The sequence below is a fragment of the Podarcis pityusensis genome (genome assembly GCF_964106645.2).
Source record: "Podarcis pityusensis genome assembly, chromosome: 7".
NCBI lineage: Eukaryota > Metazoa > Chordata > Lepidosauria > Squamata > Lacertidae > Podarcis > Podarcis pityusensis.
The window spans coordinates 34,397,573-34,411,340 of NC_138031.1; the positions used below are offsets into that span (position 1 = coordinate 34,397,573).

Here is a 13,768-nt window from a genome sequence, read left to right on the forward strand (position 1 = left end):
GCAGATTTTTAAGTTACAACTCAGCGGGCTGAACTAATTTAGTAACATGGTATTGGTAAGTTGCGTTAGTAACATGAATGTTAGTTCTCTCTCAAAAGCCCAAATTAATTTGTTGCCTTATTATTGTCTCTATTTGTCTTTAACATCTGTTAATTTAACATGTGTAGATTTTTTCCAAGAATTCACAATGAAACAAATAAGAATTTTACATACATACTGAGCAACAAAATGAGCTGACGCAAAGTTGTAATTCCTAGTTGTCAAAATTAAAAGGTTCAGGAGATTTTCCTTTATTTTAAACTAAATCTAAAATAAAATCTAGCCCAGTTATATATGGCTTTTCTTCCAGACATGTCCAGTGACTACAGGAATATCATATGGTGATATCTGGGGATGGGTGTTAGCTTCACAAAACTCTAGGAATTCATTCTTCTCAGGTGGTGGTTGACAGTGTCTGTCTGCCAGTAATATGGTTATGAAGTAATTTTAATCTATTCTAGCAATTTAACTTTTGTATGTTCTAAAGTAAGGTTGTAGTTTTTGTGATTTTATTATCTTATCTTTTTGTAAACCACTTACAGGTTTTTACAATCAAGCTACAATTATTGATGAAATAAATTGATTTATGGAATTGGTTTCCACTCCCCCTGCAGCCCTGCACACTCCACAAATCTGCTCTGAATTTTGGGGATTGTGCTAGGCTACAGAGAGGAGAAAAAAGGGAAGTCCTGCTGGGTAAACTGATGGTAGATAGATAGATAGATGATAGATAGATAGATAGATAGATAGATAGATAGATAGATAGATGATAGATAGACAGACCGGCAAACAAAGAAGAGAAGATGATTTTGGATTTGATATATCACTACCCTAAGGAGTCTCAAAGCGGCTAACATTCTCCTTTCCCTTCCTCCCCCACAACAAACACTCTGTGAGGTGAGTGGGGCTGAGAGACTTCAGAGAAGTGTGACTAGCCCAAGGTCAACCAGCATCTGCATGTGAAGGAGCGGAGACGTGAACCCGGTTCACCAGATTACGAGGCTACCGCTCTTAAACACTACACCACATTGGCTCCCACATTTTGTACCCCGTCTATCTGACTGGGTTGCTCCATCTACTCTCAGCAGCTAACTACCTAGTGATGATCCAAATGGTGTGAAATCAACCCTGGAAAGAAAAAGTACATCTGTGGCATGTACTCTAATGTAGATATTATTCTAACTGCAGGCTAGATTGAAAGGTTCCTTTGATTTCAGAGGAAAACTTTCTCCATCAGGAAGCAGTTTGACCTAACTTAATGTCTGAAATGCAAAGCATGACATTCTGAAATGATGTGAACATGCAAGTCCTAACAGATCACACATGTAAATTGTTCTATGGATAGTTCTGTGAGCCGAATAGGACTCTATGTAGTAATCCATTGCACATCTCAGAAAAGTGACAATGGCAACTCATTTCCAGGTAACTTCCTTGTGTATGGATTCAAATAGCACTTTGTGAGCATCAGATTTTGGGTCTGACCTGGCCTCTTGGGCAACATGTACAGGAAGGGCAAAAGAACTCACCATCAGAAATAAGGTAAATATTATTTAGAGCTTGATGTTCTAAATTTACAAGTTACAATTAAAAAAATATATATTGTGGTTGTCATATTGATGTAAACAAGTAACAGCTCAAAATGGTTTTCTTCCCTCTCAATTTCTCCACAAGTCTGATTTTTCTTACTTCAATATGTCTTGTTTAAATGGTTTCAGTTCTACTCACAAGGTGCTACTCACAAGCACCTGGTTAAACAGCCTGCTACAATGTAGCCATAAAATCTAAAATAGTTTAGGAAATGACACACATTTTCACCCTGGCAGATTACAAACTACTGTGATTTTTTTTAAAAAGCAACTGTCAGAGCAATTCACATTTCCAGCAAGATTATTTATGTTTACTTGCCACCATATATAATTTGTTGTAGCCTCAGCACATGGAGGGAAACTAGCAGACACTACTTGTCTTAACTTCCATTATTTAGGCTCTTTAACCCAGTAAGATGTCTATCTCACACCCTTGAGCTGGGGCTGTGAAATATGTTTATGGCACAACAAGAATTATTCAAGCAAGCAAAGTTTTTAAAGCTGGGACTATAGTCTCCCCCCACCCTTTTTTTTCCGGACAGCACTCCAGGATGCTTGGTATCTGGTTGTGTTACTATACTCATTCAACAGAGATTTTGGCTTGGCACAACTTTTTATCCCTGGTCTCTGCATGTAGCACACATTGGTAAGAGATGAGTTAACATGTTAAGGTTTGTGGTATGGTAAGCAGGGAGGATAACCTACATGCACTTTCAGCCCTAAAGTAATATAGCTGAGCTCCCATCAATAAAATCCATCGTTCTTCACTCCTGTAGGCAAATAATAACTAAACCTGTCAGAAATAAAAAGTAGTTTCCAGAGCACATATTTTGTGAAAATATGGTGCCTACTCCAAGCTGCCAACAATTTATATCAAACAAGGAGCAACCTCTTACGTTTATCTAGATCTGCTTCCACTCCTTCGCTTTCGTTATCGCTTGGTAAAATCCAAGGCTGGTGGGCAAGTTGAAGTTGTAAGAATTCATCCTGTAACAAAAATAACGGATGGAGCAGGTATAAGAATTAGGGCTGCAATGTTTCTTTTAATTATACCCAAACAGATAAAAAGATTAAAGACCTTCAAGAAAATTCAAAAAGTCCTCCTGATTAACTGGGTATCATTTTGAAAGGGGACTCTTTCTGCCCTTTCTGTGTTGTGCTTGTCAATCCCAGGAGTTATGTGCTAGAATAGAGGCTCAGAGCTGACTGTGCTGTAAGCACTGTGAGTTCTAGGCTCCTTGGAAGAGTCAACTTCACAAGGGAAAAAGCTGGTGGCTTGTGTCCCCAAGCCAAGGCCTAGGCATCATACCACTTCTTCCAAGGAAGCTGGAAAGTGGCAATTCTGTCGATTTTCTTGGGAGGAGGTTCTATTGAAGTCAGCAAAGTTAACAAATAGCCAGAAACCGACGATTTTACGCACATGCAAATTTAACCCATCCAAAACTCAGTTGATTAATCTATGATTTTTTTAATCGTGTGACAATTCTAGCAAAACTGACACATAGAAGGATTGTCTCTGTGTAGAAAAGTAGCAAATAAATGAATCTTGATATACAATGAACAGATGTAAGCTGTAATAAAATCCAGACTTCTTGCAGCAAAATAACCCCCAGTTTTTAAATTGCTTGCAGATCAGGGAGGACATGATTTCACACAGAGAGGCATTGATGTAATTTTAACACAGGATTCATAGGAGGATGGCTTCCTGGACACCTTTGTTTGGAAGTATGTTGTTTGGGCTGCTGTTGCTGTGCTGGGAATTAGCCAACAAGTGAAACCCAGTACATAAGAAAGTTTATTGTGCTGAATAAATATTGGGTCAATAAAAAAGGGTAGTGATGTTTTGAGACTCACAAGGTTCTTCTTTGGAGAAGCCACAAGACAGAGGCTCAGTGTGATCTGCATTTGAAAAGGCAAAGGGCCCAGCTCAACATGACATTTGTCACATAGCAGTTTATTTTGTAATTGCGCATTTACTTTTTCTTGCACAAATAACCAGCACAGGAAGTCCTGAACCAGATCGGGACTGTGTAGCATAGAAGAGGAGGGCATTAGCCGCTAGCCCCCACCACTGTCCTGACTTAAATCAACCCCACTGTATCCCTGCTAGTAGGTACCAATAATAGCAGACATGTGATGGAAGACTAATTCCAATCAGTTCTCTGTTCCCCATGCCACAGTCTTGATACATTCTGTACCTCCCAATGTTGGCTATTTTTGAAATAAAAAGCAACTATGCAGCACCAAACTATGCAAAAAACAAAAACAAAAAAAGGGCCAAGTCTTGAGGTAACTTGCAACCAACCTACACTAGGCAAATAAGGTCACTGGAATGTATTACAGTTGTTTCCCACTGCAGTTCAAGTTGTTTCCCATTGAGATGAATGGGATCTATTAGTCATGACGTAAGTTGGGTTCCAAAGACTTCAATGGGAACTAAGTTCAACTTATTTAATTAAGACATAACCCACTGATGCGGTGGCGCTGTGGGTTAAACAACAGAGCCTAGGACTTGCCAATCAGAAGGTCGGCGGTTCGAATCCCTGTGACAGGGTGAGCTCCCGTTGCTCGGTCCCTGCTCCTGCCAACCTTGCAGTTTGAAAGCACGTCAAAGTGCAAGTAGATAAATAGGAACCGCTCTGGCGGGAAGGTAAATGGCGTTTCCTTTACTGCTCTGGTTCGCCAGAAGCAGCTTAGTCATGCTGGCCACATGACCCAGAAGCTGTACGCTGGCTCCCTCGGCGAGTAAAGCGAGATGAGCGCCACAACCCAAGAGTCGGTCACAACTGGACCTAATGGTCAGGGGTCCCTCTACCTTTAACCCACTGTAGAAAAGCTGTTTATAAAGCATCTTGTTGGGAAGGGCCATACAGTCTGACAGTCTCCCTGTCCCTCCCAAACATCAAGATAAGAGCTATCGCAGACTCCAAGAAATACTCTCCCAAAGAGATTCAGCATTCAGTTGCCACACTTCATAAAAGGCTGAGGGAAACACTGAGAATCTGATCCTCAAACCTATTTGTCTCAATTGGGACTCCACTTGTAGAAAGGTCTGGAGATCTAAAAGACTAAATGTGCATATAAGTGCATGTAGGAAAGGATTTAAAAACTTGATTTATTCATTCTGTAGCAATAATAAAAACATTTATCTATGTTACACTGCTTGGTTTGATTTTGAAATGAGCTAGTAATACAACACACCTGCACATTTGCTACAGCATATTCCCTGCCAACAGAAATGCAGGCATGTGTACAAGAACTAAGATCATCAAGCAACTTATAATTCTTTCAGACAGAACTCCGAAACTAAAATTTTGCACTTTTTACAAAAAGAACTTCACAGATGACATGTTAACCATTGCCAAATTCTTTAAAAATCGCTCTTTGCATGTTTTTAAAAAAATGCCTGCTTATTACATGGTCTCGCCCGTAATGATAGGAAGAGCTTTAAAGAATATCACTTACTAGATATGGGACAGAAAATGTTTTAGCATTCATTCTTTGAACACTGCACATTTTAATAATTTGGCCATTAAAAAAAAACAAAAACGGATCTGACATTGAATTACTCAGCAAATTGTGACAGATTCATGGACTGCTGAGGATAAAACTCCTTTACTGAAGCTTCACACCTACCTGAATCAATTAAATAAAGTGTGTCCCAGCCATATTCAATCTTTTGTGGGTTATTGGTGCAATAGCACAATATCCCAGTCTCATACAATGGATGGGAAGGGACAGGTTTGTTTCCTTACTACACAGATGGTACCTGAGATCCAGAGACACGCTGGATCTCACAAAACAAAATTCTCTGTGGAATTCTACTTGTGAGCAAAAAGGAGGTATGTGAATCCTCCTTGCAATTTGCTTTCCAAATATGAAATATAAATCTCAACTTTTTCTTTTAGGAGTGTTAACACCACTCTGAACATGCAACATTTGCCATTAACTCTTGTCACAACATAAAAAGAGCCTGCTCACCTAGGACAGTGGTCCATTGCATTCAGCATCTTGTTCTCACAGCGGCTAACCTGAAGCCTATGGAAGCAGATTTTGCTATCTTCCCTTTCCACACACACCCCAGCTCCTAGTGCCACCTCCCACAGTTACTTCAAAAAAATACCCCAACCCACTGGAGCAGATTTTCAGGGAGTAAGAGGGCTAAAGAAAGAAATCTGCAAAAATTGCCTTCCTCCAATAGAAACCTCTGGCAAGAGATAGAGAAATAAATACATGCACGCTTACGCACATGTGTGCACACACAGACTAGATATATAATTAAAGCAACTTGAACACCACTATGAACAGGTGTTGGATTCTCAAACATTATATGATAATACATGGGCAATATACAAATAGTCAATTGATTTCAATAGGTCAGCTCTGAGTATGACTTACCTGGATATATACAGGATTCTGATTTTTGCTTTCAAATATATAACTTACTTCGGACAAACTGCTTCTTTGAGTGACGTTTCCTAGAGTGTCTCCGCTTGTTTCCAGAAGCCCCGAGGGAGTGGTGATGGTCCTCCCAAGTTGGTTCTTTGATATTAAAGACCGGCTTCTCTGCATACTAACGACTCCTTCCTTGTTTCCTTGGTTGCTAGGGGAAAGAGGTTTTTGCAACAAAGCATTTGGGGCTGCAGGTCTGTTTGCTGGAGCTGGGAGCACAGAAGACCTGTTGGTCTGTGTACTGGGAGATTGAGGCCTACTGTTTGTGACACTTGAGACCTGAAGTCTATTGTTGCTGGATAATGGTGGTGATTTGTTTCTTTGAACCTGGAGCTGAATATCTTTCCCAGTCAGACTTGGCACTTGAGGTCCTGAATCCTGGCTTGGTGGAACTTTAAAATTTCCTTGGTGATCTAGTGCAACTAAATTAGTTTGTTGGCTACTGGTAATCCGCAATAGTCTTCCTTCTTCCCACAGCGCAAGGTCCTTTGCGATGTCTGCACAGGCACAAAAGTAACACAATATAACAGGAACTGAAATCCCTGTATCTTATTGATCATCATGTTTATTCGAACTTGAGGATATAGTTTATTTCTTTCTCTAATACTAGGGAACTTGGATTCATATCAGCATGGGACTTACTAAGTGGTTTCTGGCAAGCCACTTTCTTGGACTTATTCCTCACAATCATTTCTGATAGAGAAACCTCTACAAGCAGATGTCATATTCTGCCAGGGAAAAAGGTGGATATAACTAAAATAATAATAATAGCAGCAATAGTAATATTCTGGTGGCAATCAAAGCAATCTGGTCTGGAATAGGACTCTACTGCAGTACATGCTGCCACAACCCACATGCTGGGTTGCAATATCACTACGCAGGAGAGAATTCATAAAAATTACCATCTTGAAATTTTACAGACATCAGCACATCCCTAAAGAATCTCTTTTTTGTCATGATTTGGTGAATGCCAGACTTCTCTAAATTCCTAGGTCCAGTAGGTGTTGGAATTTAATGAAGGCTTGGGGAGTTAAACTGGATGCTAGACCCCTAATCCCTGGATTTAGCTTCCTGTGTTCAGGAGATCACCTGGGAGATAGGCCTTTACGAGGACAAAGGAAGGCCAGACTGAAAATGGGTGAGACCCCTCCTCTAGCTCTGAGAAGAACTAAAGCCAGAGTGTAGAGTTGGCTGTGATGTGACCTGGAGAAAAAAAGGTTGCAGGCTGGTAAAGGCAGCAAGCTGGAGGGAGGGTCAGAGCACAATGATGGATTTCTGTTTGAATCCAAGGCTGCGGCTATGGCAATCACTGGTTTAATGGACATCTTTGCTTAATTTAATTAAACGGTAAGAACAGGTATTGCTATTGTTGCTATAATATTAACATAACTGAGTGGAGAAAATGATGCCATCAATGATTTTTTAAAAACATGATTTTGCCTGCATTAAGCTTTTTCTTTAAATAATAATAATAATAATACATATCACTTCACTTCACAATTTGGAGACTACCTGTTTAAATTGTCTGGGTCAATAGATGACAATGCAAATGCCATAACTTAAACCAAATGTGGAATGAGCTCTCTCACAATTAAATTAACCTGTGTTTTTGCAAATGACTGGGTTCATTGACTTATCTACGGTGAATAAGAAGGTATGTTGGAAAACTGATATATGCTGTTTATGTTTCAATGAGAGTTCAATGAACATCATAACTTTTGGCCCAAGATGCTATCTAAAAAACTGATTGGTTCTGCTGATAAGCAAAGCATTTCAATCATTTCTCCACAGCTAATTTAAAGATTTCCACTACAAAATGGTTTTCATTTATTTAGCATAGAATATATATGTTGATTTTGAACATCAGCTTTTCCCAACGGAAGAAAGGAAATATTTCAAAAGAGAATAAAGTGCCACCAAATATTTTGATGTATTTGGCATATTAATTTATTTAAGAAAGTTCTCATTCGTGGCACATAAATTGAAATAGATACAGACATAGAATATTAAATGGAACTATGAAAGGTCTGTGCAGGTAATAGTCTGGGAAGTTGATGGATGCCTCACAATCAACCAGAGCCTAGCACATGGTGATCTGAAGGATATCTACTTATTTACCTAGCTACCTTTCTGGACTTGATTTCTAGCAGTAGCAGTTAGTGGGATGCCACTGCTCTTCCAGTTTCCATAGATAACATGATTCTGACGCTTACTGGGAGAAGATGGGAAAGGCGCGGGGAGCTTGGAATTGCACAGACGTGATGGCAAGAGTGGCGGATTGGCTCCACCAGACGGCACAGCTCAGAGCTCCCCCTGCCTCCCCATACAGTGTAGGCCAGTAGCATGCTGTGTTTGGAAGCCAGGAGAGCAGCAGCAGCAGCACCTCCACTGGCCACTACTGGTTACTAAGGTAATGTCTAAACAGCAGAGCTTTCCATCCTGAATATCTTGATGGGCGGAAGCAGGAGGCAAATGGTAGTGGTAGGTGACATAGACAAAGCGGGGAGGAGCATCACTAATTAAACCTCATCCTTATCTGGTGAACACTGGGGTGAAGTGACGCTGAGCAATGAAATTGAACGGGCCAACAAAGACATGTTCAAATAACCCAGTAAACCTTCTTGGGTGCTTCTAGCCACTAGGCAGCTATCCCTCAGATCTGCGCCCTGCGGAGCACTTGAAGTAATAGTGGGACTCCACCCCTCTGCCAACTTATATATCCTCCCCTGATGGATTGCGCGCTTGCAACCTGAGACTTCTCCTGCCTCCTGCCCACACTCTTGGGATCCCTGCCAGTCCCAGACATCATGCTATTAACAGATTATTTCAACGCATGTTTTCACCCCATGCAAAAAGCAAGAGCTTTGCAAGCAGAATGTCCCAGGTTCAATCCTCAGCATCTCCAGGTAGGGCTGACAAGGACTCCTGCATGAAACCCTGAAGAGCAGCTGCCATTCAAAACTGAGCTAGATGAACCAATGGTCTGACTTGGTATAAGGCAGCTTCCGGTGTTCCTGTCCAAAGCTTTGTGTTTAGAACTGGGATAAAGTCTGACTGTGGAAACGAAGGATGAAGAACTGGGATCAGTTCTCTTCTGGACCTTGGTGATACCGGATAATGGAAGACCATCTTTGAACAAGAAAATTCCACTTGCCCTGTTTCCTTGACAATCAGAGTTTCTTTCCTTTATGGACCTAATCTTGTGACCCCTTCACTGTGACTATTCTCCATAAGTAGTAGTAGTAGTAGAAGAAGAAGAAGAAGAAGAAGAAGAGGAGGAGGAGGAGGAGGAGGAGGAGTTTGGATTTGATATCCCGCTTTATCACTACCCTAAGGAGTCTCAAAGCGGCTAACGTTCTCCTTTCCCTTCCTCCCCCACAACAAACACTTTGTGAAGTGAGTGGGGCTGAGAGACTCCAGAGAAGTGTGACTAGCCCAAGGTCACCCAGCAGCTGCACGTGGAGGAGCGGGGAAACGAACCCGGTTCCCCAGATTATGAGTCTACTGCTCTTAACCACTATACCACACTTGCAGTAATTACTGCAAGATCAGGCACCTAAGGATTATCCTTCAGATTGCAGGTACAATGTGATGGCTTCAGAGGATAATATTTCCTTCAAACTTTGAGTTTTCTGGAGCCATTTGGGAAGATTTATACAGTGCTGTTTTAGCAGTAATAACAATAACTCACTAACACTGAACGTTACTAAGCTATGGAAACAAATGTGTAAGGAAGCTGTCCAGATATATTTTGATTATGATCTACAGGCAAGCCTCAATGTCTGTCTTAAAATGAGTATTTGTTGACTCAAAGTACCACAGTAACGAAGATTGGAAAAAGAAAAACCACCCCTGTTAACACCTTATTGTTCAATCCACTAAAATCTGTCCTGAAATTTCTTCCCCAAGCAAATGCTAGGGTTTTATGTCACTATACCTACCAGCAAGGTGTTTTTCCATGGTTTGAAGTTCTTTTGCAGCCAATGAATCTTTCAATAGCTTCTGGCTTTGGGAGTCTCCACTGCTGGAACTCATCGTATCTAGATCCCAAACTGGTTGATTCTGGCATGATAAAAAAAACCAGGGAGAATGCTAAAATGTTTTTGTACACTTATTAAAAAAGGTAGTTACCAAACATCAAAACGGCACGTTCTTTTCATTACATAATTGAGACAGTCTGGTAGTGCTTACCTGTATAGAGACTGGCACAAACTATGGCAGCATACTGGGCCGAAATTTGAAATGGTTTATACTCTCTGTGATCCCATGGACTTCAGTGAGAGTGCATTTAGTTTAAGTCAACATCAACTTGGCCTCAATATCTATATAATTCATCACCTCTGGGGACAAAACAGCATTTCTAGTGCTGTTGTATCATTGCAACAAAATATTTCCTTTCAGAAGGAACTAGTCATGATGCCCTTACTGTACTTTGGAAGGACTGTTTGCAACAAAAGCATTTGTGCTGTCATTTGGTTACTGAACACTGCAGTGCTCAGAATTACTTATATTTTTTGGAAGATTGTCAGCTAACTTTTAAAAGTTGTTTCATGAGAAACCATGAAGTAAACTTGGTAGTTTCTTTTTACATTCAGAGAATCTAACAAAAAACATATAACCAGATGTGGAATACCGTTAAAACAACAAGCGTGTAGGTTAATTAAAGTAGAAATTAGCTATCCATTAGAGCACAATTTATTTTATTTATTACATTCATATCTTTCACTCTCTCCAAAGATCTTGAGGAAGTGTACATGGTGTCCCATCTATTTTATTCTCAAAGCAATCTTAATGGTAGTTCTGGCTGAAAAGTGTCTGACTAGCCCCCATGGCCAAGTAGAATTTGAACCTTGGTCTCCCCAGTCTTAGTCAGACACTTTAATCACTGCAACATGCAGAAAGTAATAAAAAGAATATTTTAAAAACCTTAGCATGAAAGAAGTAAATACAATTCACAGATCTGTTAATTTATTTTCTGGGTTTCTAAGAAATGTGTTCACAACAAATGAACACGATACCATGAAATTATATGCCTATACATAAACCACGATTTTTTTTCTTGCAGAACCCCAAAGCCTTTTGTTTAGCCATAAACACATAAGCTGCTGTGTTTATGCAAAAACATTTAAACTGTGAAGCTCCACATTACCACAGGAAAGAAAATCTGGCTGCATTTAAATATCACATCAATCAACTTTATAAAAGCAGCTGGAGATTATATCTGGCGTATTTCCTTACTAATGCAGAATTTGGGATGAGAGTGTTCCAACTGACTTTGAGGTCCAGTGCCGAGGGCCTTCTGGCGGTTCCCTCACTGCGAGAAGCTAAGTTACAGGGAACCAGACAGAGGGCCTTCTCGGTAGTGGCACCTGCACTGTGGAACGCCCTCTCACCAGAGGTCAAAGAGAACAACAACTACCAGACTTTTAGAAGACAGCTGAAGGCAGCCCTGTTTAGGGAAGCTTTTATTGTTTGACAGACTATTGTATTTTAATATTTTGTTGGAAGCCACCCAGAGTGGCTGGGGAAACCCAGCCAGATGGGCAGGGTATAAATAAATTATTATTATTATTATTATTATTATTATTATTATTATTCCTACAGCAGAATAGGTTTAGTTTCGAAAAGCTCTATTTTTGTCCCCACATTTGGCATTCAGTCCTCAAATCATGAAATCACGTAAAGAGAAAAGCTGAAAACATACCCACACATATACAACCCTGTGTATTTCACATACTTTGTTAGACTCTTGTATCTGCAAACACATGTTGCCATTATAATTTCAGATGTGTAACTAGGTCCACTGACATCTGGTGAGGGAAACTGTTCCCCAAGAGGAAGTGGAGCACATATTTGGGTCCATCTACATGTCTGAAAGCGGTGCCATCTTTATTCCCAACCAAATGGCTTGGTACAGGAAACAAGACAATGGTTTCTGTCTGATAATTTTGTGTGTCAGCATCCAAACCTACAACCAAGGAGTACATTATCCTTTTCAAGTGTTTTGCTAGCAGCAGCGGCTCACAAGGAGGGCAGTGGCATTATCCTGGCAGCACTGCACTCATTTGCCTAGCAGCAGTGGCATCTTCACCCTACCAGCCACCCCTGGATCAATTCTGCTGTAAGGCAATATCCTGACCAGGCAGGCATCTCACAGGTACAGCCTGTTTCTTTGTTCCTACACTCCTCTGGAAGCTGTGTCCCCATGGGGACCAGAGAACATTTAGTGGCCCTAGTGTTCCTTCTTACTGCTCCCCAGCATGAATGAAAGGGCCCCTTCCTGCAAAAGCTACACTCTGCCCGAACCATGAGCAAATGTCTATCACCCCTCTTTTAAGATGGGGCACTGCAGAGTCCCGTTCCAAAGAACTTTCCAGATTCTGTTCCTTGTGGCACCCTCTCAGGGCTTGCCCAACTAGAACAAATAGCCAAGTGACATCTCAAACCTAAAAGTGTGAGCAAAGTTAGCGGGTGCAGCTTCCCTCAAACCCCTGAAGGTTAGGAGCTGGCTTTGGGCAGAGAGGCAAGAAGCGGATGCACAAGTGGCATGTGTGTCTGCTTTTCACACCTGTGGTGCGATATCCAAGGTGGGACTCACACACAACCCCAGCAGTGAGACGTGGAAATCGTAAGTGCATCTGCTACTGATGCACGTCTGCATTACATCAGAAACGCAACAGATACACAAGTCACTCATGGATACAGGGGTGAAGCAAGGTGGGTGCGACCCACAAAAGCTCCCTCAACTCTGGACCCAAGCCCTGGAATCCCCAAAAAAGCTCAACAACTTTGGCCAACCCTCCCATAAAAACAACTCAACAACTTTGGTCCAACAACTCCTGGCAATGACAATGGGTAAATCACAGGCAGCCTTTTTATACTGTGAGTAGATCGCAGTCTCTTGGGAGTCCAACTAGATTTCAATGGGGGAGTGGAGTTGACAAGAAATTTTCCACTCCGGGTACCACCTGACCTTGCTACGCCACTGCATGGATCTGCTTCTTGCAACTGACAGCAGTCTCTCTAAAGGCTGGTTTAGAAAGCTATGCAGCAGCCTAGGACTTTGTGAAGTTCTGTCACTCATTCTAGCTTCTAAGCCTATCTGCTCACCCTCTGAGTTGTCAGTGCAGCTAGAAACACTGGTTGTGAGCATAAAAGGCTTCTTTAACTTTCCTTCTCTGCATTATAGCAGTTTTCCCCACAGATCAGGTAGACTAGGCAGAGCACAATCATTAGTAGGTGCCAGACCACTTAAAAACTGACTCCACAGTGACATCTGGCGGTCAGACTGAGGTTCTCCAGCCTCTGCTGATAATAACGTTGAAGCCAATGAATAAATAATACACTAAATGACATGGAGAAACTCTTCGGTGCTGATGGTAGGTTTCCTTCCTCTGAAATATTGTCCTGCCTGCAAATGGTGAAATTCCAGAGATGGGAACATGTCAAACAAACTTCTTGGGGAACTGATCAATGAAGAGATACTGGTTCTTGAAAGATTTCAACGAATATGTCATACGCTTAAGACACACGTGATAGCTATATGTTAATGCCTTATGTATATATGTATATGGGACACGGGTGGCGCTGTGGGTTAAACCACAGAGCCTAGGACTTGCCAATCAGAAGGTCGGTGGTTCGAATCCCCGCAACGGGGTGAGCTCCTGTTGCTCGGTCCCTGCTCCTGCCAA

General features: G+C 41.3%; 2 protein-coding genes across 4 annotated transcripts in view; one reads left to right on the top strand and one right to left on the bottom strand.

Moving 5' to 3' along the window:
• Positions 1 to 13,768, top strand: part of CPA6 (carboxypeptidase A6) — a 396,768-nt gene that overhangs the window by 92,394 nt on the left and 290,606 nt on the right. The window lies entirely within an intron of this gene.
• LOC308481252 (uncharacterized protein C8orf34 homolog) overlaps positions 1 to 13,768 on the bottom strand; it is an 88,820-nt gene that overhangs the window by 5,625 nt on the left and 69,427 nt on the right. For all 3 annotated transcript variants that reach the window (XM_081013431.1, XM_081013430.1, XM_081013432.1), the window contains exons 11-13: positions 10,019 to 10,139; positions 6,072 to 6,574; positions 2,522 to 2,612 (exon numbers count right to left, since the gene is read on the bottom strand). In XM_081013431.1, coding sequence (XP_080869557.1) covers positions 2,522 to 2,612; positions 6,072 to 6,574; positions 10,019 to 10,139 — 715 coding nt within the window. The remainder of the gene's footprint in view (positions 1 to 2,521; positions 2,613 to 6,071; positions 6,575 to 10,018; positions 10,140 to 13,768) is intronic.